This window comes from Pongo pygmaeus, chromosome 19 (genome assembly GCF_028885625.2).
Source record: "Pongo pygmaeus isolate AG05252 chromosome 19, NHGRI_mPonPyg2-v2.0_pri, whole genome shotgun sequence".
Lineage (NCBI taxonomy): Eukaryota > Metazoa > Chordata > Mammalia > Primates > Hominidae > Pongo > Pongo pygmaeus.
Genome location: NC_072392.2, coordinates 9,187,543 through 9,212,574, shown reverse-complemented (window position 1 = coordinate 9,212,574; position 25,032 = coordinate 9,187,543). Strand labels below are relative to the sequence as shown.

The window sequence follows — 25,032 nt, the reverse complement described above, 5'->3', positions numbered from 1 at the left end:
ACCACGCCCAGCCTATTTTTTTAATATATTTTTAGTAGAGATAGGGTTTCACCATGTTGGCCAGGCTGGTCTTGAACTCCTGACCTCAGATGATCTGCCCACCTCGGCCTCCCAAAGTGCTGGGATTACAGGCGTGAGCCACCATGCCTGGCCTATTTTTTAAATATATTTTTAGTAGAGATAGGGTTTCACCATGTTGGCCAGGCTGGTCTCGAACTCCTGACCTCAGATGATCTGCCTGCCTCGGCCTCCCAAAGTGCTGGGATTACAGACGTGAGCCACCGCGCCCGGCCACTTGCCATACATTTTTAAGTCTCTTCAATATTCAAAACCATGGTGCAGTGCCCACATGGGTTGAGCTTAAGATTGGTATGGCCTGATCCACATTGAACCCTGACGATCTGTGGAGGGGATTCAGGAAGTCTGTGAATTTGGACCGGAAAGCAAATTGCACTCTTATGTTCACAAATGTCTAATTGAAACTTAGCATTTTCTTTGCTCACGAACATATGCCACAGACTACAGTGGTGTTGAGCAGTCCTGATGTCCGCACAGCCACATGACCCTGCACACGTGGCTCTCCCTGTTACTTTCTGAAGCATTTTCATGGACCTCTCCTCCTCTGCTACCCACCTCCCTCGTAGGGCCTTGGCAGCTCAAGGGCTCTTCAGTGAGCAAACCTTTCTTGAGTGCTTACTTTGTAGTAGGGCGCCCCTTCTCTGCTATGCTACACCTTGTCGCCGCTGGTACCTGGCGCATGGTAAACACTCGTTGTTAAATACTGGGCAGGTGAACATGGGAGACAGTGAGCTCATTGCATTGAGTGAGGGCTGCGTTCTGTGGGGCCCACTTCATCAGCATCAGGTGAAGGAACAGGCAATGGTCAGTCCAGATACATGACCCAGAGGAGGCAGGGCGAGGCTGGCAGGCAAAGTGGCACCCAGCGTGGGCTGGCTAGGAGGGCCCGTGCTCTCCAGCCAAAAACGTCAGGAAATGAAACTAGCAAATACTAGCAGAAAAAGTATATATCAAAACAAGCACCTCTATCGGTGAATATTTTTACAAATGGGTGACTTAAGGATCTTGGACTCAAGAAGACAAAGTGAAGCCATGAGGAGAATGGAGAAATGGGTTCTAGAATGCTCTCCTAAGCCCTTTGCTTTATCAACGCATCATCAATGCATAATCTGATTGGGTAGTGAGGGTGGCTGTGGTCAGCAGCTTCCGCCCTCCCCTGTGGACCAAGGTGTACACAGATGCTAGAGTTAGGGGCATAGCAGGCACCCCCTCCTGGCTTGAGTGCTGCCTGGGGAGGCCTGGCCACACCCAGGCCCCTGCCTTCTGCACTCACCATCCTGCAAAGCCAGAGCTGTGTAGCAGCAGCGGCGCCCCAGGCCGCCGACCACCCCTCTCCACCTCGTACAAGCTGAAGGCTCAGAGGGAACTACATCCCTCTGACTCTCTGCAGACACTCAGAATGTGTGACGCTTTTCTGGTAGGAATCATTAAAAGTAGTATTTTCTGCTGCTCTTTTTCAGGGATGATCATGGTGATTTTACTGCTGCTCGTGGCTATCGTGGTTGTTGCAGTCTGGCCGACCAACTGATGGCAGTAAAGAGATCACCAGCAGTGACACCTGCCAATGACAGATGCAAGCCCAGCACCCTTTTGGTACGCAAAACCTCCTCTCAATAAATTCCCCCAAAGCTCTGACCTCTTGTGCATTGCTTCAGTAGACTTAAAGCTCTAGCCGGGCGCGGTGGCTCACGCCTGTAATCCCAGCACTTTGGGAGGCTGAGGCGGGTGGATCACCTGAGGTCGGGAGTTCAAGACCAGCCTGACCAACATGGAGAAACCCCGTCGCTACTAAAAATACAAAAAAAAAGTAGCTGGGCATGGTGGCGGGTACCTGTAATTCCAACTACTCAGGAGGGTGAGGCAGAATCGCTTGAACCCAGGAGACGGAGGTTGCAGTGAGCCAAGATTATGCCATTGCACTCCAGCCTGGGCACCAGAGCAAGACCCCGTCTCAAAAAAAAAAAAAAAAAAAAAAAAAAACAGACGAAGACTCAGAGCTCTGGAGAGCTGCCTAGAGCACCGGGTCCAGTTGTGGCCCTTTGAGTTTTGACTTTGGTCATTTTCGTGCTGGCCAGAGGTCCCTCGGGGTCCCCTACCTCATGGTGGCCGGTGGGTTCTGGCCACCCCGCAGTACTCTGGGCATCCTGGGGACACTGGATTAATAGGCAGTTTGAAACCTTGACGTCTGGCCTGCTTGTGGAAGCCACGTGTCTGTGTAGGAAATGGGTGTACATTCAAGGCCACGTGTGTCCAGGTAGTGGGGAAGGAGTGAGGTGAGGGCTGTGCGGAGGAGCCACATGGGCCTGTGTCTGAGTGTATAGCCACTACCGTGCCGCTCTGCCCCACCTGAGTCACCCCGCCAGGCTCAGCACTCCTCCTAGGGGTGCCAGCCTCTACTTCACAAAAACATTCCTGTGGGAACTGCTATTAGCCCTGGAAGCACATGCTTTCTCATTTCCTTGGTGACAATCAACTCTCATCTTTCAGGGCTGACACATCTTTATAAGCAGCCAGAATCAAGTCTGTGGAATAAGGCAGGTGGGGCAGGAGGTGGTCGAGCTGGAAAGCACTGTGGAGGGTTCAGAGGGATGAGATTACAAAGTCAGGAGAACACGCTGTTATCTGGCGCCTCACCTGGCTCCGACAGCCCTGTGTGTTGAGTGTGCGCAGCACACGTGTACATGTGTGCGTCTCAGAAAGGGCAGACAGATGGGGCAGGCCTGCGGAGGACGCCAGGCCCATGGACGGCTGAGTTCGTGTTAGCAGGGGTCAGGGGGCCAAGCACCATGTGCTGTCTCTTATCCGCGTGGAAAGCAGGCTGGGCCAGCTGGCTTTGCTCTGCCCTCCAGGATGAAAGGGGAAAGAATTGGGGTTGATGATGGGTGATTTCCAAAGCACAAGATTTCACTGAGAAGAAGGTAGGGGATTCACAGCAGGTGAGTTTCTGGTGGATTTGCTCAAGAGGGTATGACCTGAAACCCCCTGTGGACAGAGACACCAGAAGGAGAGCCACGTGTAGCCTGGTGTAATGTCATTTCCTAGGGACTGAGGGCTCCAGGGGTCCCGGGAAGACCTGGGGTCTGGGAGCCCAGACACCTGCCCAGCTCTGACCCAGGCAGATGGGAAAGACACTGTGGTCCCTCTGGCAAAGGACAAGGGAGCTCTGGAAGCTCTCACGCCAGCAGTGACATGTGCAGCCCAGAAGCACACCCATTGCCTCTGCTCACAGCTCACTGGCCAGAACTCATCACCTGGCCTGCTTCACCACGAGGGGACCAGGAAGTATCTGGAAGGCCAAGAGCCTGAAATATGCAGTGAACAGCCCTAATGACAACCACACCACTTACCAGCTCAGAGACCACAGGCAAGTTACCTTCCTCTGCCTCTGCTTCCTTGTCTAGGGCATGGAGATGAGGTGTCCTTCCTATTCACAGGGTTGCTGCGAGGACAGAGTGAGTTGGCACACACAAGCACAGAGCACCCTGCTTGGCTCCGCTGAAAGAAAGTTCCTTCTGGCCGAGGCGGGCAGATCACCTGAGGTCGGGAGTTCAAGACCAGCCTGACCAACATGGAGACACCCCGTCTCTACTAAAAATACAAAATTAGCCGGGCATGGTGGCGCATGCCTGTAATCCTAGCTACTCGGGAGGCTGAGGCAGGAGAATTGCTTGAACCCGGGAGGCGGAGGTTGCGGTGAGCAGAGGTCATGCCATTGCACTCCAGCCTGGGCAACAAGAGCAAAACTCTGTCTCAAAGGAAAAAAGTTTCTTCCTCAACCCAAGTCTAAGCCCAGTGGGCCAGATGTCTCCAAGTTCACATCTTGGGGATCCTGTCACATGCTTCCACCTAGTGCAATAGGACAGACTGTTGTGAGGATGTGAGCGTGAACCAGGGCCCAGGACAAGGGCTCTCCTGCCTCTATGGAGCCTGATCCCTGCTTCCAGGAGCTGCCAACACATGCAGACCCAGGCTAGCCTTGGGATGTCGAGGCCCTTGAAGCAGAGTTAGAAGAATGAAATGGACTGCGTCGATACAGGAGGTGCAAAGGGCTGAGAGGATGAAGAGCAGGGGCAGCAGTGAGGATGAGCCATACCGCCGAGGACCTGGATTGTCACAGGAAGGAGAAGGAAGGGAAGTGGGCTTGTCATAGGTGCGTGTGTTCCTGAAGGAGAGGAGCCACGCTGGACAGGGGACCAAGGGCTTTTTGCTGGTAAGGCGCCCTAGGATGCACCTCCTCGTCGGGGTGGGGTGGTTGCTAACGGATCATCCAACGGACGATCAAGAATCTGCAGAGCCTCATCTTCCAGTCTTGTGCAAAACCCCAAATCTCTACAAACAGCGTCTCCTTGGAGGGAGCCCCCACTTTGGGGCTCAGGGGAGGCAGCATTGACAGTCTGTTTGACTTTCTCACCTCCTCTTGACTTGCTCAGCATGGAGCCCCGGCAACTTATGGGGTGTCTTTGAACCACAGCCACGGAGTCCCGGCTCAGTCAGACTGAAAGGCCTTTTCAAGCAAAACACTGAGCCGATGTCTGCACACAGCAGCTTCTGTTCTTTTGGCTGAATGGGCTCTAGGCCCGACCCCAGCACTGCTAGCTGTGTGACCCTGGACAAGTTACTTCACTTCTCTGGACCCACAGGCAGGGCAGAGTGGATAAAAAGTTACCCAGGAGGTTAGAATGCAGGGACCTGCCATCCAGGCTTGGGGGAGCGCAGGCCACACAGGCTGGGGACGGGCCAGGTAGGAAACCCCCGGCTCCCGTTTGCCTTCCTCAAGGGGTGGGTGACATATGAGACCCCCACCCCAACCAGGCCAGAAGTGGCAAGCATTACCCAAGTGGCTGGGATGCATCCCTTTTGGGGATTTGCTGCCTCAAGAGCCACCCTAGAGAGCGTGGCTAATGTAAAGGGGGCATTTTCCAGCATGGTCTGAAAGGCTTGGCTGTCCCCCCTCAAAGCTGCCGGGACCACCGTCCTGGGTGACCCACAGTGAGTGCTTTGGAGTTGGCTGGGCAAGCCTAAAGCCCTCACCCCAAGCATAAAGAAGAGAGGCAAGGCAGGGCCTTAGTAGCCACCACGTTGGGTGCCTTTTCAATGAAAATAAACCGTGATTAAAATAACAGTGTAAGTACTGTTTAACCTAACTGATTATTAATTATAAGCATTTTAACTCTGGATACCATATAAAGAAATCCAGATACCTGGGTACAGCTGGTACTTTTGTTCCATTTAAACTTCATTTTTATTAGTAACTGTAACTAAACCTTAGCTATCATTAGCCCCAAGACGATCAGCTCCTTTCAAAACCCGCAGGGCCCCCACCTGGACACGGCCTCCACCAGTCATTTGTGACTTTGATAGGGAAAATTCTTTCTCTGCTGCCTGCAGCCTTCGGCCTGGCTGGGATTGGGCTTTTTCCATGAGATAGATCCCTGAAACTCTCCTTCTACATGGCTGATGCAGGTTGCCGACAGCCCCTCTCCAAAAACTGCCGGCAGTTCGAGACCAGCCTGGCCAACATGGTAAAAACCCGTGTCTACTAAAAATATAAAAAATTAGCTGGGCGTGGTGGCAGGCGCCTGTAATCCCAGCTACTCGGGAGGCTGAGGCAGGAGAATCGCTTGAACCCGAGAGGCGGAGGTTGCACTGAGCCAAGATCGTGCCACTATACTCCAGCCTGGGCGACGGTGGGAGACTCCGTCTCAAAAAACAAAACAAAAAACCTGCAAGGCTCCCTCCTGACTAGTCAGAGAGAACTGCTGGCTGGCCAAACAGCCGCATTGTTCCTCCTAGTCAGGAAAGAGTGCCTTAGCCTCCTTCGAATCGTATGCCCTGCTTCTTGAGGTTCACGGTGACACTGCTATCTTAAGCAGAGACTAGTTAAGGATCATCTCTTAGTTGGATTTGCTAACTCAGCCCTGTTGAAATTAAGTGTGTTTTTGCCCCTTATTTTTAAAAGGGGGCCAAGACCCATCTTTCCTCCGATTGCTTCCTACAATTTCACAGACTTCCTCCCAACTATGTCAATAACAAAAGACATTGATCTCTTTCCAGAAATGACTTGCCGTCCCGCTGAGGCTCCAGTCTGATAAGGCAGGTGTGTAATCCGTCCATATCCTCTATTTCTCACTGGCTCCGTTGTTCTTTTCATTCCCCATTTTTCTTGGCCTATTTCTTATATGTCTTTATTTAGTTTTAGGAAGAGTGGAGAAAGAGATGTCTGTTCAACAACATCTGAAACCTAGGGGTGTGTCTGCCACAAGTGGGCATCCCATGCCACTTGTCTCTGCCACCACTGTCTCTGAGAGGCCGAGTGGAATGGGCAGGGGAGAGCCTTATGAATGACTGAGCCTCCCCGGTGGCAGGTCGGGTGGCCGGGCAGGCCCCACGAAGCTCTGACACCCGTAGGGCTCTGATGTCCCTGCTCACCCACCATCAGGCATTTCTTACTGGATGGCACTGGCTTCTGGGTCCCTGATGGCGATCACCCAGCTTCCTTGTGACTCAGCATTCCCGTCTCTAAAATGGGCTTTTCCCACTACCTTGGGCCAGTTCTTAGCAGCAACCCAGCTTATTTCCCGCATTGAGTTTGGCAGATGCCCTCTCTCCCCAACTACAGCATAAGGTCCTGGGAGGCAGAGGGGCCGTTGACAGTACATGTTCTAATGTCTCTGAGCAACAGCGTGCTTCCTTCTGGCCTTGGGCCTGGGGCTGCAGCCACCCTCATAGGGCCTGACTGTGGTGGCGTCCCAAAGGAAACACGGCCCTCTCAGACACACACTTTTTTTGTTTTTAAATGGGCAGAAAACCACATCATGAAAGTCCTTGAGAACTGGACCCTTGACCTAAAATGACCAAAGCTGAGAATGAAACTGCCTCAGGTGCATCACAGCCCTCTTAGCCCAGTCTCTCAGTGGGTCTTAAATGCTACCAGTGGCCCCGCTGGCCCTGGGGAGCACCTGAGACCCCAGAATAGGCTTGCTTTCTCCTTAGCCTGTCTGGCCAACTGAGACCTGGATGTCATCCCTGCCCACCCACTGTCAGGCGTTGTCATTTCAGCAGAGACTGACACCTGAGACTGATTGGGACACCCGGAGACCACTCATGTATCTACCTGCCCTGGCTTTGACCCCAGGCTCTGAGAGCCTAGCTCCCATCCGCAGAGCCAGACCCCCGAGGCGGCAGGGCTGGCCCTATTTCTTCCTGAGCAGAAGCTAATGGCATCTCCAGTCAGCTCTCCACACAGCAGGGAAGGGGCTTTCCATACCTTCGAAGGAACGGCCTGTTGAGCCTGCGTTGCTGAGGGGCTAGACCAGGCCCATGGCAGAGGGTTGCCTTCAAAACAGCTGGGTGCAGAAATGATAGCTTCCTGGTGACAATCGGCCCCACTTTGCGTGGCAACACAATATGTTCCTAATGACTGAATTGTTTATTTAATAAATCACAACCATTTGGAGGTTTAAATATAGCCTCTCAGAAACCAAGTGAGCTCAGCTCTTGGTGGCTGCGTGGTGCTGGCACTGGCCCAGTCTCTGCACCGCACGAAGCCTTTAGCAATCGCTTGAAAAAAAATATTTTGCAAGATCTCTTGAGTTTCACTAACCCTGCTGTAGTTTCTTGAGTCTCTACTTGGCTTTCATAGAAGAAGCCAGTGATGTAAAAGTCAGAAACTACCTGCAGGTTCTGAATCAAATGGGGAGGGTCAAAGGTGGCTCTCTGCCCGCCCCGGGGTTGCAGGTAGGGCAAAGTGGGAGGGGACCCCTTTCCCCACTCTGTTTTGGAACTCCAGGGAATGGCAAGGATGGGTCCCTGGAGTGGTTTCCTGCAGCCTGCAATACAGACTGTCCCATTCGAGAACCTTTTAGCTCAAAACAGCATTCACGGCCAGCAAGGCCCTAGGACATTCCAAGCAAAACTGCTCTTTTCCTGCCTTCTGGGGGGAGTTAGGGCTCTGGGTAAAACCCGGGCTCTGACTTGCAGGGGAGTTCTTCGGCCTGAAGCCATATTCCTCAAACTCCCCGAAAACTCCATCCTTCCCCTGCCTCCCCACACACCCACCGCCCACCGCCCACAACCCAGGCCACCAATCAAGACTGCGAGACGGCACAGTGTACAAGAGTTTATTTAATGATATCTGAATTTAGTTCTATCATGTGGGGCCCACGTTACAAGTTCCATTTGGGTCCATTACAACTCTAACCAACCCCCGCCCCCCCCAAAAAAGGAAAGAAACTTAAAATCCACAACTTTTTCCATGTCATTAAATATATTCATATATAATAACCATAATATATTAGTATGCATTGGAAAGGGACATTGACCCAAACAATACGTCATGGTCACAACTAAACATTTACAATTCTGAGTGAACAGAAATCCAAAACACAGGAGGGGGCCGAGGGAGGAGGGGAAGTGCATTTGGGAGGAGGGAATGGGGAGAAACGTCCAATGACAGGAGTGGGACTGGTTTGGCTTTTGGCAGGGGTCCCCACAAAAGTACACATTTTGATCCCCCCGGGTGTGCCGTGGCCGTGGCCCACAGGAATGTCTTGTCCACAGACCATGGCCAGTGGCCCCATCAATGGGTCTAGTCTGTCCACTCTGGGCTTCAAGGAGGCTTCCTTTAAGTGTTGAGAGCCTAAGCGTCTTTCACTTTCCTGAAGGCAGGAACCATTCCCCAGTCCCTTAAGGTCTCTTCTTGAGTTCAGTCTCATTCCAACCTGGGACAACTCCAAGAAAGTCCGTACCCCTCTCCAGCGTGCCGCGACTGAGGCAGAGTTCCAGGGCCTTGGAGCAGCTCCCAGCCTCCCTGGGTTGTGACCCCAGGCGTCCCTCCCTCCCACATAGAGGCCCCTGGGGATGCTGCCTCCTGCCCTGCTTTCCAAGGACAGAAGCAGTGGGCAGAGACCACAGCCAGCAGGTGAATCCCGGGGACAGGCCTATGTCCTCCCCCGCAAATCTTCGGCATTACTGTGTGTCCGTAAAGCAGGCACTCAGCTGTCAGGGGCACCAGACCACCCAGCTGCTAAGAAAAAGGACAACTGGGGAAGCTGTTTCAAAAACAAAGACTAATCTGGTATGTTTTTCTTCAAACACCTACATAGCACAATTCTGGTTAATACACTCTTCAAAATCAAAATCTAGTTCCGTTTTACATCCCTTCCTAACTGTACAAACCGGAACACCTCAATTCCCATTTCCCTCTGCTCCTTGGAGTGGACACAGGAGTGGAGGAGGGGTGCTTTCCCAAGGATGGTGCTCACCACAGAGGCCGGGGGCTGCAGTCGGGAGTGGTGGGCTGGGTTCTGGCTGGGTGCGTGGATAGGAAAGGCAGCTCGTGATGACCGTGCAATCCCAACAGTGACCTGGCCGCTAGCCTGGTGGATCTGGTCACCCTGACGCATTCCCCAAAGGCCAGGCCACCAGGTGGACAGCCTGTGCCCTGCGGGGTGCTGAGCCGAAGGGAGGGGCAGGACACTGGCTGAATTTTCCGCAAGATGCCTTGTTGCTTGGCGTGTCGCCAGCTCCGTTGCTGAGGGGGCCTCAGAGACCACAAGTGCAGGCTCCTCACAGGACACCAGTGAGACCCAGACCCAGGGTGGGATATCGTGGGGCTGTCACAGCCCTTCTGGTGAAGAAACTACACTGGCATAGACAGAAACAGGACAACCGCCCCAGCAGCCTAGTGCCTTGTGATGCTGATGGCACCCAGCAGACCACACTGGGCATCCGAGGGGCGCTGACAGCTTGGAGAGGGGCCCTGTCCTCCAGCCTTGGGCTGGATTCAAGGAAGCCAAATGCCCCTTCCCAGGGCAGGTCTGTCTGCTCCCCGCCCCTGAGGCACCTCTGCCAGTCTCTCCTGGAGTCTCTCCAACCACCCTGAGGCAGCCAAAACACCTTTCTACCACCTCTTCGGAGCAGCCAAGGCCTGCCTTCCTAGAACCTGGAGCTGCCATCTGGCAAGTCCGTCCCCGCATCCCCCACCACTTCGCTGCCTCCTCTGAAAATGTGATTGTCCCCATGCCCTACCCCACCCAGGGCTCCTGTTCTCCAGCCCAGATGCCAGTGTCCTCAAGAGGCAGTAACCAGGGCCAGGGGCTCGGTGGCCACTCCCCCAAGAGCACCCTCCCAGCCTGCACAGGGATTGGGCTTGTGGGCTGCAGAGCTGGAGTGCAGTGAGGGCCAGCGTGGCCCCTGGTCAGAAAGTTGGGCTCTGGAGTCTGAGCCCCAGTCTTGCCACTAATTTGCAGCATGACCTTGGGCACGTGTACTCCAGTCTCCTTGCTGGTGATAATGAGTCCCTGTCCCACAGGGTTGTCATGAATACATGCTGGGAGCATGTGGGTAAAATGCCTGGCACACAGCAGGTGCTCAATAAATGGCAGCCGTGATGCGGGCAAATGTGGGGAAGGCGGAGGGAAGCCAGACCACCGGGGGCCGAGCTTCATACTTGGTATGACCCTTTTGAGCAGCCAAACTCTGGCCGGGAAAGTGAAACCAATTTCCTGACTGTGAGGGGAGCCAGGCCTCTAACTCAGTGCGCCGGGTGTGAGGATGTGGGCCAGAGGCCCGGGCAGTGCAGAGAGCCCAGGAAGGCAGGGAGCCAGGAGGCCCCAGGGCACAGGAATGGACCCTGTGTGAGGAGGTCAGAACAAAAGGGGCTGCCTGCTTGAGGACAGTGTCTCTAGGAGATTTTGGAAGGAGGGCTGGGGCGCAGTGGAGGGCACGGGCAGACTCCACAAAGACTGTCTGGAAAGGCACAATCGTCAAGGTGTGGCCCAGGCCAGACCAAGACAGCTGTAGGGGGCAGGCCGGCAGCCTCTGTGCCTTCCCTTGGAGAAGCCAGCATGGCCTCCTTGGCCCCCAGGAACCTGGTCACTCCTGCGCCCCCGCCCACGCATGGCTCAGGCACTCCGGTACTCCGCTGAGCCAGCAAACCCCATCCTAGCTCAAGCAAGCCCCCTGCCCCAAGCCAGGCCCAAGTGCGTTCCGCAGCCTGCAGACTCCAAGCCCGTTCAGGCCCTTTCCAGCTGTTGACATTGCTGAGGGGCCTTGCGGGAGCTGATGTCATTACATAAATAGTGTCACTGCCGTAAACCCAGCCAGTGCCCCTTCCCCCTCCCCTGGAAAATGTCATAAAAGGGGCTGGTTCCAAGTTTCCAAAAGGAAACTCTCTGGGAGGTTTTGCGTTTGCGATGCCTCCTCCAACAGGCAGCTCCAGCATGAGGCGGTGACCACCCGGCTTGGGCTTCTCAGGGGTGTCCCTGGGCCCACTGCCTTCCTGATGGGCCAGCCCCACGCTGGGCAGGGGCAGAGACAGGCAGCAGCAGGGGCTTCCTCTCCTGTCTCCGCAGGTGAACCACCCACCCCACCCCAAGCCCCCACCCAGTAGGACCCACTCAGCAGGTGGCAGTGGAGACAGAGGCTGGCTGGACAGGAGCTGTCCGCTCCCCAAATGCTACCAGGCCCCTTCAGACGGAGGAGCCCAGGCTGTGACAGCCAGGTGGCCCGCGGGGAACTGCTAGAAGGGGCCGGGGAGAAAGGGGGGATCCCGTCTGCTGCCTGTCGGGTGGTGGTTTGGTCGGTGCTCCGCGCCCCGCCCAGACTACGGGCTTGAGAATTCAGTTCTCCTCCCGTCCCCCTCTCCGCGCCATCCACGCCCCGCGCCTGGGGCCTCAGTTGTGCGGTTCTGCGCCCACCCCCGGGCCCCGGGACAGGCTGCCCCCAGCCCCTCCACGGTGGCCGCGCCCAGCCCCAGGGAAGCGCGTCTCTGCTCTGGAAGGAGCCCCGTGAGGTAGCTACGTCTCGTCCTCATTTCTCCAGGGCCCGGCCGGCGGCGCACCCCGCCCCGCGCGCACGCGGCTCCCGCCCGGGGCGCGCAGGGTGGGGGCCGGGGGAGGGGCCGCCGAGGGCCCCGCCCCCCGCGCCGTGCGGCCCCGCCCACTCCCTCCCCCCACCTGGGAAAGCCCTCGCGGGCCAAGTCCGCGGCGGCCGGGCCAAGGCGCCCGCTTTCGCTCGGCCCAGCCCTGGCGCCCGCCCGCCCGCCCGCCCGCTGCCTCGGCGCTAGGCCTTCTTGCACTTGCCCTTCTTCTCACGCTGTTGGAACTTGCGCAGCCGCCGCGCCCACGTGTCCCGCCACTGGATCACCAGGCTGCTTTTATCGGCCACGATGCCACTCTGGTCCGGAGAGTCCTCCGCATTGCCCAGCAGCAGGTACTTCTTGAGGGGCTTGATTTTGGGACACTTGCAGGCGATGTCTCGCGAGCGGATCCACAGGCTCTGGTCACCGCGGCGGATGCGGCTCGTGCCCTGCTTGTACACGGAGATGATGTTCACCGTGAACTTCCACCAGTCCCCCGCCTTGTCCGCCTTCAGGATGTGGATCTGGACAGCTGCAAGGAAGCACAGGCAGACGGGTGGGCTCCCAGCTGCTGTGGCCAGGTCCGCCCTGCCTGAGCCTGGGGAGAAGGGAAAGGAGACCCAGCCCCAGGAAGTGACTGCAGAGAGTGGCCCACAGAGGAGCGCGTGGGTGGTGGCAAGCTGATCGTAGACCCCCACCTGCTAACACCAGGGCCAAGAAGCCTTGCCTCCCACGCTTTGAGGGTGCCACCCAGCACTGCCGTCGGGACAAGCCATCTCCTGGCCTTGTCAAGGCCCACTTTGTCCAGGAAGCCTACAGGTGCTGACCACGCCCCCAGCACTCTGGGCAAGCTGTCTGCCCAGGGCAGGCGCTCGGGTGAGAGCAGTGCTGGCGGGGAGAGGGAGGTTCCTCAGGGGTACGCTTCTCCAAAGGCCCAAGTCACTTTACACCAGACCTCAGGACACTCCACACACACAGCCTGGCCCTCCATCCAGTCTCAGAAAACCATAATGGGTCCTCAGTGCTCAGGGGCAGAAGTTGAGAACCCACCCTTTGGGGTGGCCGTAGTGCCTTTTCCAGAGCCCCGGGGACCCTGGACTGCCGCTTCCCACGCCTAAGCCATCCCTACCAGGTGGCCTCCCTTCCTCCGTGCCACCCAAGGTCCCCAGACCATTCCTCTTACTCCAAATTCTCTGCCAGTATTTTCCCTAGTAGAGGACTTCCCCAAATGGAGCATGCATCAGAATCCCCTGGCGGGCTTATGAAAATACACTGCTGAGCCCCACCCCAGAGCTTCAGATTCAACAGATCTGGGTGAGGCCCTAGAATATGCATTTCTCACAAGCGGTGCCGATGTCGTTGACTCAGAGGACAAATGTTACCAGATGTCATTTCTGCAAGATAGTAAGGGAGACTTCAAAAATAACAGATGCTAAATAAATAAAGGAGAAACTTTGCTCTAGTAAGTTTGTGAAATACTAGGTTAAACAAAGTCAAGAGGTTCCTTACTGCAAGACCTTTCAGAGCCTTTAACCTAAGAAATCCTGTATACGTGTGTTGGTTTCTCAAACAACTCTGACTGCAGAACCCTTTGGTTGGTGCATCTCAGGTCACCAGAGCCTCATGGGGCCTTCTTGGGGACCTGCTGGGGGTGGACACATGATCATTGCCCCCAGGGCCAGGGGGTACCTGGAGGGGCCTCTGCTGTACTCACCTCTGTTCAAGAGAAACAGCCATCCACTCACTCCCCTGCTCCACACTGTCTTCCCCCCTCACTGATCCCACCCTCACACCCTGTAGCCTTCAATGGGCAAAACACCTTTATTCCCCAGGCTGGGCCATGGAGTAGACTTGAGCCCTCCTGAGAAAGGAGCAGCAGCTTGAAGAAACCAACACACAGGCAAGCTCTGTGGCTTCAGCAGCCACAAGGACACCTCCCCAGGGAACGCCCAGCGCTCATCACTTCCCCACTTACCACTCCAGACAATGGACCCACCCCAGCTCAGCCTGCCCTCCTATGCTGGCCAGCTTCTGTCAATGTCTCTGAGGGCCACTCTGCTCCTGCACTCCCAGGGCACCCCCCTGCACTCACACATGAACCAGGAGATGGGGAGGGCAGGGACAGCCGAGTGCAGAGGAGCACTGAATGCCAACCGATTCATCCTTCCAGGGTGAGGGAAGCGGATTTTCCCATATTTTCATTTCAGCTGTTCCTGGGCATCCTGAACTTTGCACTCCAGTCTGAGGGCTCCAAAGAATGGCTGCCATGGCAACCGTTTCCATGTTTTTGTCACCAAGGGACTCAACACTCAGTGTGAACTCTGGGTGGGGGGAGCCCTCCAGCCCAGAGAAGTGGCTGGGCCGAGTGTATTTGACTGTGCAGACAGAGGTCACCGTGGCAACTGAGTGCCCGTTAGCTAAGCAATGGGGGAGCCACCCCCGGCATCCCTGAGAGCCCCGCTTTCCTCTCCCCAGGACTGAGCTGAATACGAATGAGCTCGGGATATGGCTGTTTCTGCCGTGCTGGACACCTCGGACCCCTTGTACAGCCGTGGTGTCCCCAGCCAGCATGGGCTGGAGCAGCCCAACAAGGATGCTGCAGAAGGCACCCTGGGCTGGGGCTCTGGGAGAGCTCAGCTTTGATCCCAGGCTCCGAGCATCTGTTGGTGCTGTGTGCTGAATGGCGTCCCAACAAATTCCTCTGTTGAAACCTTAAACCTTAACCCCCTGGATTTCACAGGGTGACTTTACTTGGAGATAGGGTCTTTAAAGTATAATTAAGTACCCATTAAAATTTTTAAAAATGTAAGTATGATTAAGATGAGGTCATTAGGGTGGGCCCTATGACCCGTGTCCTTGTAAAAGGAGACGAGGACACAGACACACAGAGGGAAGACCCTGTAAGGATGTGAGAAGGTGGCCATCTACAAGCCAGGAGAGGACTTGGAGGAAAGCAACCCTACTGACACCTTGATCTCGGACTTCCAGCCTCCAGAGCTGTGAGAAATACATTTCTGTGGTTTCAGCCACTCAGTCTGTGGCACTTTGTTCTGGCAGCCCTAGAAGCTAATACAATTAATCTTGAAGATTTTGGGGATGTTGGGCCTCTGCTCAGGGCCAGGCAGAAGGGCAGAGCTGGCAGAATCTCAAGTTTGCTGAGAAGAGGCCAGAGAAAGAGCTGGCTAGAGAAGGCCTAGCCTTAGACTTCCTGCAGAGGCCTCCCAGGGGGCCTTCTCACTCCCTGGGGTCATAGCAGAAGGGCCGGTGAGCCCTGCCCAACCCTCTCTGGTCTCTGAGCTTTCCCCCATCAGTGAATGCCCTGGAAAACAGGCATGGCATCCAAAGCAGCCCCCTGTGCTTCTCCAGGCACAGCCACACAGTCCTGAAGGGGACCTGCTTAACTGCCTAACACCAAGGGCAAAGCCCTGAAAGGTACCTTCCCCTGGACACCTTGCTGTCGGGAGTCCAGAGGGATAGAGCAATGGACACTGGTCAGTCGGGACAAAGCAACCGGCCCTTGTCCTTCCACCCCCAGCAGATCTCAGCAACTCCAGGGGTGGGAGCTGTCCTGGCGGCAGGGGCAGGGGCAGGGGCAGGGGCAGGTAGTGGTAGGACTCATGATTATGCTGGAAAAAGGCCACATTTCCGCTGCCCTTGGCAACACCTCTACACATTACACAGCCCACCAAGTATGAGCTACACATGCAGTGCATGGGCCAAGCCCCTGCCGTGCACATACAGCTGAAAATATTCAAAATGCACATTGCAACAGTGACCTCAAACAGACCTGCCCTGCAGGTCTGGGAGCACAAGCATCAGCAGCCACACAGCACTCCACCAGGCTGCTGTCACCTCCGACCAACCTCTGGCTTGAAGCGAGGAATGATGGGGATCTCTGGGCTACATGGAACCTGGGGCCCCTCCCAACCCAGATGTACCTGTGATGTCACCCAACCAGGGGGCTTGGCACAGTGGGCTATGGGCAGCTCTGCCCATCCTAGGACCATGGCCTCGAGGATGGGCCTCTTAGACCCTATCATGGTTTTAATGTTAGTACCCCCACCCACAAATTCATATGTTGGAACTTGATATCCAGTGTGAGAATATTAAGAAGTAGGGTCTTTGGGACATGATCAAATCATGAGGATTTCACCCTGTGGATGGGATTAGTGCCCTTATATAAGAGGCTGACCGGGCACGGTGGCTCACGCCTGTAATCCTAGCACTTTGGGAGGCCGAGGCAGGCAGATTGTCTCTACTAAAATACAAAAAATTAGCTAGGCGTGGCGGTAGACACCTGTAGTCCCAGCTACTCGGGAGGCTGAGGCAGAATCACTTGAGCCCAGGAGGCGGAGGTTGCAGTGAGCCAAGATCACGCCACTGCACTCCAGCCTGGGTGACAGGGGACAGGGCAAGACTCTGCCTCCAAGGAAAAAAAAAAAAAAAAGAAGAGAAGGCTGCAGCTAGTTCCCATGCCCTTTCCACTGTGTGAGGACACAGCAAGAAGGCAGCATTTCTGAAGCAGAGAGCAAGCCCTCACCAGACTCTGAATCTGTTGGCACCTTGATCTTGGACTTCCCAGCCTCCAGAACTGTGAGCAATAAGTTTCTGTTGTTTATCAGTCAGCCAATCTAAGGGGTTTTGTTGCAGCAGCCCAGAACTGACTAAGACATACCCACACAATGAAACTCACCCCAAGCTAATTAGCCTCGGCCCTTAGCATGCCTGAACTCCCACTGTCCCTGCACTGATGTCCTAAAAGTTGGCTTCAACAACGCTGGAACGGGGGGGGGCTCTGCTGAGGATCCCCCACCATGTATTCAGAAAGGAGATGAGATTGCTCTCAGAAAGGCAGACGGTGAGGTCAGACCAGGGAGATGAGCAGTGTGCTGACAGCCCTTAAATTAGGGACTGCTGGCTGGGCACGGTAACTTACACCTGTAATCCCAGCACTTTGGGAGGCTGAGGTGGGTGGATCACCTGAGGTCAGATGTTCGAGACCATCCTGGCCAACATGGTGAAACCCTGTCTCTACTACAAATATAAAAAAAGTAGCCAGGCGTGGTGGTGGACACCTGTAATCCCAGCTACTGGGGAGGCTGAGGCAGGAGAATCACTTGAATGCGGGAGGCAGAGTTTGCAGTGAGCCGAGATCGCACCACTGCACTCCAGCCTGGGCAACAGGAGCAAAACTCCATCTCAAAAAAAAAAAAAAAAAAAAAAATTAGGGACGGCTGGTGTACAGGAAGAGGTCGCCGCCTTAAGCCAGAATGGCCATTCTCTAAAGTGGAGACAAGAAGTCAATGTGGCAGATGTTAGCAGAGCCCCTCAACCCTGCCTGGGGAGGGGAGCCTGGCCTCCGCCTGCTGGTGCTTCCGGTTTTATCATAAGTGCTCAACGGCTGCATCCCAGGATCCACAGCTCAACTTCATCCTCCCTTCCCCTGAGCCCTGGCTGCCCCCAGAGCTGACTGCTGCAAGTGAGTGGGTGCGCTCTTCCCAGGGGGCTCTGTTCAGGGCAGGGCTCTGCAGTCAGTGCAGACAAAACCAGGGTTCGGATGTGGGAACTGGAACCCTGGAGGCTGAATGGGTTGGGCTGACTGGAAGCCTAACTAAGCCCTGGTGCTCCACCATGAGGAGGAGGCGGGTGCCTAGAAAAGATGCCCAAGGGAAAGCAAGAAGAGAGTGCAGTTCCAGGGCGGTCAGGAGTGGCCTCCGCTGTCCAGGTCCTAGGCACCTGGCTGAGCTTTGTCTCCTACCCTTGCAGCCCATGGGCCACCCCACATCTGTGCAGTAAACCCTCCTTTCCTGGAACCAGCCACAGAGCTCGGTGAACGAGGCTGCAGGTGGGGTGGGGCAGCAGCAGCCCTCCCTCTCAGCAATTCTGGGGTTCACAGGAAGGTCTTTCATTCCAAGAACTCTCTCAGCCACCAGGACAGCACGAGCCAAGAGGACTGGCTTCCCTTGCCCTAACCCACACCTGCCGCTCTGCTACAGGGGCACACATCTTCCTCCACCCAACAGCAGACGCCCACATGGGGCTCTGGAGGGCTGGCCGTGGCTCCGAGGAGACAAGAAAGGGGCTCAGGGCCAGGTCCATGGGGGCCAGAGTCAACAAGGGCAGCCTGCCGCAGTGTGGAGTTGGTTACCGCCAACGGGGCAGGGGGCTAGGAGGCAGGCCCGGGGCAGGCTGGGTGCCTTGAGTACTTCCCTTGGGCAAGGAGGGCAGAAGCAGAATCAGAGAGCCAGACCCTGGGGAGGAGACCAGCCCTGTCCCCTGGGAGGTGGGCACAGTCAGGCCTGGCCTGTCCAGCCCTGGGTGTCTTTTCAGCTACTGCTTCCCACGTCCCTGGCTGCAGTGCAAGGCACCAGAGTGAGCATCTGGTCTTCCTTTCTGGGGTACCTCAACTTTCCCAGAGTCCCGATGTTGACCCATTACCAGGCCGTCAAAGGCAACCTGAAGAATGGGGAGCTCCAGGTCACAGCCTATGCTTAGATTCCTCCAGAGGGGGACTTGGAGCATCCCTGCCCTCTGTCCAGACCCCAGTCCATCCAAAACCTCCCTCCCTCCCCAGTTCCAGTCCGGGCCCAGGAGCCACCATAGCCTGTGAGCTCTAGGCCTTCTGAGGACCCTGCATTGTCACCATCCCAGAAAGTTGGTGGCAGAAGTAGATAGGAACTGACGGATGCCCTTCCTTGCAGATTTGCGGGACCTCCTGCTGGGATCAAAGCTCCCCGCCCGGGCCAGGTTGTAGGAAAGCTGTCCGGCCGGTGCAGAAGTTACAGATGCTGCCCATTCATCTGCCTGTTGGGAACTGACACATGGCAGGAAAGGCCCAGCCCGGAATAAACAACTTGCAGGCTGGGCCCTAGGGTAGTGGCCGCGGCACAGACTCTGGGGGCTGCTGGCCCTTCTCCTTTCCCTGGCAAGGCCTGAGTGTGTGGGACACCTCCGCGGGGAGGCTTCCTGCCTCCTGGAGGTCTCTTGAATTTATAGGCTGCTTGAGGTGGGCCCCCAGTGGCTCCCAGCAGCTTCCCCCTCCGAAGGAGGCTGAGGTGGTCAGCCTCTCCCCTCCCCCACCCAGCCATACTTTCCTGTTGGGCCGGTCCAGCTAGGGGAGGCTTGTCACCCATCTGCCTCGGAGACAGCGGCCAGGACAAATGGGGGGGAGAATAGGAACCCCACAGAAACCATGAAAGCCGCACAGCCCCATAAATCTCCCGCTGTGGAAAGCGTGTCACGAGCTGCAGCTGCTTTCCTGAAACGCAGCTCTGAGCACATGCTTCCCAGGCCCTGCGAAGGGAGGAAGGGCAAGCAGAGCCAAGGCTTGGTCTCAGTGATGCTCATCTGCCCTCTCCTGACTCCTTGCCGGGGAGTGTGGGAGAGGGGGCCGCCACACCTGGGACGGGGGGGTCACTGTGGCCCCTGCCCAGTCTACATCAAACAAGGCAGAGGGCTGGAGGCTCACTGTGGCCAGGCCTGGCAACTGCCACCGCTGCCCTCAGGAGTCCTCAGGGATCTCCTGCCATCGGGGCCCTGCCCCAGGACTTAGACAAGATGAGGACACCCAACATAGAGCTGGCTGAAGGTTTCCCCTCAACCAAAGACAGAACAGGATGACCCTCTCTCTCAAAACTGAAAGCAGTGTGGATGCTGCCTCAGTTTCCCCTGCTAGGTCCTGGAGGTCTTAGAATCAGAGAGCCAGACCCCTGGGGAGGAGACCAGCCCTGTCCCCTGGGAGGTGGGCACAGTCAGGCCTCGCCTGTCCAGCTCTGCACTTCGAGGCTCAGCAGTGAGAAGAGATCAGCGGACTGGCACCCTTCTTAGCAAGAGGCTTAAGTAGGGAGTGGATCTGGGCCCTGCCCCAGCTGGGGTGCCCTTGGCATGGGGGCTGCTGCCTCCAGCACAGCAGCCCAGGGGAGAGCCTGCTGCTCAGGAAGGAAGCCGCTGCTGCCTCCCTCTCCTGTTAGGAGGAACTGAAACAGCTTGGCTGCCTCCGAATTCCACGCTTGTCCCCCCGACCCTTTAAGGGGCTGGGCCCACCAGAGGCAGGGACATGGCTGTTAGAGCCCTCCTGGAGGGTGGACAGTGCTCCCCTCCCCCGAGGCCCTCCCACCTCTGGCTCAGCCCCAGTGCTCAGAGGCTGGCTGCAGCAGCCAACCAGCTCCCTGAACAAAGGCATCGGTGAGGGCTGGCCCGGCGGGACATGCCATCGAGAACCACCCAGTAGGAGGGTGGAGCAGTGAGCGTCCCCCCAACCGCCCCAAGGCTGGCGCCCTCAGCAGCAATGGAGGCCCAGCCTCTGGAGGAGGCAAAGTGGGAAATCCAGCCTCCCTTGGCGTGGGCTCGGTCCAGTCCACCTTCAGCTCCCTCCGGGGCTCCCAGAAGGCTTGGTGTGGAGGGTGTTTCAGCCAGAGGCCCACCAGGCCTGCAGATGTATATTAATACCACTCCACAGAGCGGGAGTGGCCCGGCTGAGAACCTCTCAAACACTGCCCATTTCTCCACCAAGGCACCACCTCCAACGAGCCCCTTTGCCTGACAGCCAAGAGCATCCCCTGGCCGTAAGCCGGGCTGGCATTTCCAGGCCACTCCCAGGACACCCTGGTGTGGAGCCCTGTCCCATGTGGGGTGAGCATCCATGTACCCTCTACACACAGGACTTGGCTTGGAACTCCCGTCAGCCCCTAAAAGTCAAGCCATCTTCAAAATCTGCTTCCCTGAGGAGACCTGAAGGAAGTAGCTGAGACCCGGGGGCCACAGCGGGGCGGGGGCAGAGCTGAGTGCTGCTGGATGAATTGACTCAGGGGCCGGGGCTTGCAAAGATGCCTCCCAAAGCTCCTGTAGGCTACTTGGGAGGCTGGGGTCCCCCCCGGGTACCCCATGGTATCTGAGAGGCCTGAGCCCAGCACAGGCAGAGCTGAGCTGGCAGGTTTGTGAAGACTTTGAGACAGGCCTCGGGAAGGAAACCCAGGAACAATGGCAGGGGTGCAGAGGTCCTCAGTGCCAAAGGCACTCATCCCAGGGGAGGGCCACCTGGTACACCTCACAAAATACCCACCCGCGCTGTGTGTTGGCAGAAGTGCTCTGTGGTCACTGAGACACAGGGCACGGCCGAGCCAGGAGAAGACTAGCATTTCCTGCCTGGTGTCCCCAGCCCCACACTCCGGGCACCTTGGACAGATCCCCACCCCACCCCTACTCTGAGCTTTGGTGTCCCCATCTGTAAAAGGGCAGGAGATACTGTTCATCAGATGCCTCTGTGGCCCCTTAGAGCCCTCTCTCCCCACCCCTCCTTCCTAAAAACAGGATGCTCAGAGGAGAGGAAAACAGTGTCGGGAGAGACAAGAGGAAGCTCCAGGAAGGGGACAGATGAGGGCCAGGAAGCTGCCCAGATCCCAGGGAGGGCCCTTCTGGGTCGCATCTCTCCCCTCAGGGCTCCCCCTCTGCGGGATGGCAAGTCGCTGTGCTGGGAAGGGCCGCATCCCCCCAGAGCCTCCTGGGCCGGGAGGCCCCAGCATCACAGCACCCTGCCCCCACCGGGCTCTCACCGGAGCGAGCTTCCTGTGGGCTCTGGGGCTTTTCTGTCGAGCTGTCATGGGGACCGACTGGCCCTCCCTGGCCAACCTGGTGGTCACCCGCATTCCACAACCTCAGACTGACTCACGCGGGCCCAGCTCCACATCTGGCCTCCATATGGGGCTGGCACTCGGGGAGGGGGGTCACATCTGGTGGGAGAAATCAGAGGATTCCCCAGGGGCCGGTGACCCCAGGGAAGGGTCAGCAAGTCTCCGAAACACCATGCCACGTGCTGCTGGCTGGTCTGCGTCCTGTCCCTGGACAGGGGGGCAATGCTCGGGGGAGGTGGCCTCTCGCAGCCATCACATCAGCTGCCTCCGGGCCCACACCAGCCCTGACCTTGGGGGACAGCCCCCAGGGTGCTCCTCTAACATCTCTGCCCACATCCAAGACATAGTAACTTCATCCCTACAAAGGGGCTGATAACCTGTCCGGCTTTCCGCACTTGAAGGGATTGAGCCCGATCAGGAATAGCCATTGACTCCAAGGTCAAGAAAAGGAGAGAGGGTGCTACTGAGGGGGAGACTCCATCATTTGCTGAGAGGCCCCGTGTCCCTGAGGCTAGCTGGAGACAAGAGGCGGGAGTGGTGAGACCCTCCCCACCCCGGCTCATCTGATTCCCAGCCTGAGCAACTGGACAAGGGCTGAGCCAGGATCGGGATCCATCCACCAGCACCTCCACCAGCCCTGATCACCACCATCCGCCACGCTCTGACCCACATCAGCTCCATAGTGAGCTACGGTCATTCCCACCACTGCCTCTTCCCCATGCCCGCCTCCATTGCCAACTAGGTCTCCCCCCCTCACCATCAGGGGTCTTCCTGGAAGCTTCTTCCAACACATGGCCATGCCCATCACCAATCCACCTCTGGACCACCACCCGCTACCACCAACATCCCTGCCACTATGCCCAGTGCCCCTGCTGCATCATCTCGGACATCCCCAGCACCACGGTGCCCGCTCCCGCCTGTTTGCCCATGAAGATATCTCTGTAGCCTCCCCGCCAAGGCTCATCCAGAGTCAGGGGCCCCGATGGGGTCCCAGTTCTTGAGTGTTCTAAAGGACTGTCACGCCTACTCCTGCTGCCAAAGCCTGGCCTCCCGGGTGTGGGAGAGTAGCAAGGTCTCAGCCGTGGAGTACCTAATCCTGCGCATGGTATTTTATCTCATTGAGTCTCAGCGTCCCATTGACAGGAATGAAAATCCCTCCCTTGCAAGATGTCTGTCTGTGGAGATTAAATAAGGATGAGCATCAAGGCTGTGATGTGCCCAGTCCAGGTCCCAGTAGCAGGAGGGAATAGTTGTTGGCTGGGCAAGCCCTCTACTTGGTTTCCACCGGTTCTGGAGGTACCGGGGCACGCAGACAGTACGGTGATGCAAATCAGAATTCTGCTCAGGTCCCCAGGCCCACTGCTTCCACGGACCCCCAAGAAAGCACACAAGCACATGCACATGTGTGCACACACACACACACAGTCTCACACAGTCACAAACAGCCACAGTCACACACAGTCACAAACACACAGTCTGTCACACACACAATCACACACGCATAGTCACACAGCCACACACCCAGTCACACACAGTCACACACAGTCTCAGTCACACACAGTCACAAACACAATCACACAGTCACACAGCCACACAGTCTCACAGTCACACAGTCACAGTCACACAGTCACACACACACACACACACAAAGTCCCAGTCATAAACACAATCACACACGCATAGTCACACAGCCACACACCCAGTCACACAGTCACAGTCACACACAGTCTCAGTCACACACAGTCACAAACACAATCACACACATAGTCACACAGCCACACAGTCTCACAGTCACACAGTCACAGTCACACAGTCACACACACACACACAAAGTCCCAGTCATAAACACAATCACACACGCATAGTCACACAGCCACACACACACAATCACAGTCACAAACAATCACATGCATAGTCACACAGACACACTCTCATACACAGTCTCTCACACACACACACACACACACAGCTGAACAGACCTGGCTTCTCCCCACAGATACCAACAGAACATCCTCCTTGAGTTGTATCCTCAGAAATCATCCTTGTGGGATGTCAGGCGGAATACTTGAGACAAGTCATCCTGTGAGAAGCATTTTGATTTTTCCATCTGGTAGTGCCAAAATGTCTTTCAACAAAAGGGGTGACTAATAAACATTTCTGGGAACGAATAACTTTTCCAAGAACTGGCAGAAGTGAGATGATCTCACCTTTCAGAATGTGAGCTCTCTGTCTCCCCCTCTTTCTGAGTCCTAGGGAGTAGGAAGAGGCCAGCGGCAGCACCCAGGCCACCTGAGGCAGGGGATCGAGCGTGGGTGGGAGCCCCCGCGTGTCCACGTGAGCTGGAGGGGTCAGAGTGGCTTCGGCACACAGATGCAACTGATGAGGCCAACACCAGCCTCTCTCCAGCCTCCCTGGGCCCCACACTGCACTGAATGCCCCCACTCTTACTCTTCTCCCATTTCCTCGTGCTATGCCTTGCTTCTTGCTTAGAGATGTTCCTTCCTCCACCTAGGAGCCCTGCTTTGCCCAGTGAGCACTGGCTACTCAGGCTCCCTCCTCCAGGAAGCCTTCCTACCCTTGCCCCCTGTAGAGAATGGGCCACACCGTGTGTGTGCCCACCTCAGGCTGCAACCCGGCCACACCCCCTCCTTCTGTGGCCCTTGTCTGTGTGTCGATCTCCCCTCCTAGACTTTAAGCTCTCTGAGGGTCAGGACTGAGCCTCACACAGATCTGCAAGCTCAGCACCCAGGGCAGGATGGGGCCCACAGCAGGTGCTCAATGAACGGGTGTGGAGGGGAGGCTGGGCCAGGACTTCTCGGGATGTGCATTGCTGTGATGGTGTGTGTGTGATGGGGTGTGCATGTGTGTGATGGGGTGTGCATGTGTGTGATGGGGTGTGCATGTGTGATGCTGTGTTTGTGTGGTATGCGTGTAGTGATGGCGTGTGTGTGTGTGTGATGGTATGTGTGTGATGGTATGTGTGATGGGGTGTGCATGTGTGTGGTATGTGTGTAATGGTGTGGGATAGTGTGTGAATGTGTGTGGTATGTGTGCCTGTATGATAAATGTGAGTGTGTGTGATAGTATGTGTATGGTGTGTGTGTAATGGTGTATGTGTGCATGTGTGGTATGTGTGCTTGTGTGATAGTGTGTGATGGTGTCTGTTTGATGCGTGTGGGGGGTGTGTGTGTGCGTGTGTGATACATGTGCCTGTATGATAAAAGTGTGTGTGGTGTGTATATCTGATGTGTGTGGTGTGTGATGGTGTGTACACATATGTGTGTGCCTGTGTGATGGTGTATCTGATGTGTGTGGTGTGTTTGATGTGATGGTGTGTTTGATGTGTGTGTGTGATAGTCTGTATCTGATGTGTGATGGTGTGTGTGTGCATGTGTGTGATGTGTGTGTGTAATAGTGTGTGTGCCTGTGTGTGATAGTGTATGTATGTGTGTGGTGTGTGTGATG

At 56.3% G+C, this 25,032-nt stretch overlaps 2 protein-coding genes across 4 annotated transcripts in view; one reads left to right on the top strand and one right to left on the bottom strand.

Moving 5' to 3' along the window:
* STX8 (syntaxin 8) overlaps nucleotides 1-1,713 on the top strand; it is a 322,619-nt gene extending 320,906 nt beyond the window's left edge. Inside the window, exon 8 of the mRNA XM_054456619.2 lies at nucleotides 1,539-1,713. Within this exon, the coding sequence (XP_054312594.1) occupies nucleotides 1,539-1,606 (68 nt within the window). The 3' untranslated portion in view covers nucleotides 1,607-1,713. The remainder of the gene's footprint in view (nucleotides 1-1,538) is intronic.
* Nucleotides 1,714-8,184: 6,471 nt separating this feature from the next.
* NTN1 (netrin 1) overlaps nucleotides 8,185-25,032 on the bottom strand; it is a 244,839-nt gene continuing 227,991 nt past the window's right edge. For all 3 annotated transcript variants that reach the window (XM_063657073.1, XM_054456614.2, XM_054456613.2), the window contains exon 7: nucleotides 8,185-12,470. In XM_063657073.1, the coding sequence (XP_063513143.1) occupies nucleotides 12,142-12,470 (329 nt within the window). In that variant the 3' untranslated portion in view covers nucleotides 8,185-12,141. The remainder of the gene's footprint in view (nucleotides 12,471-25,032) is intronic.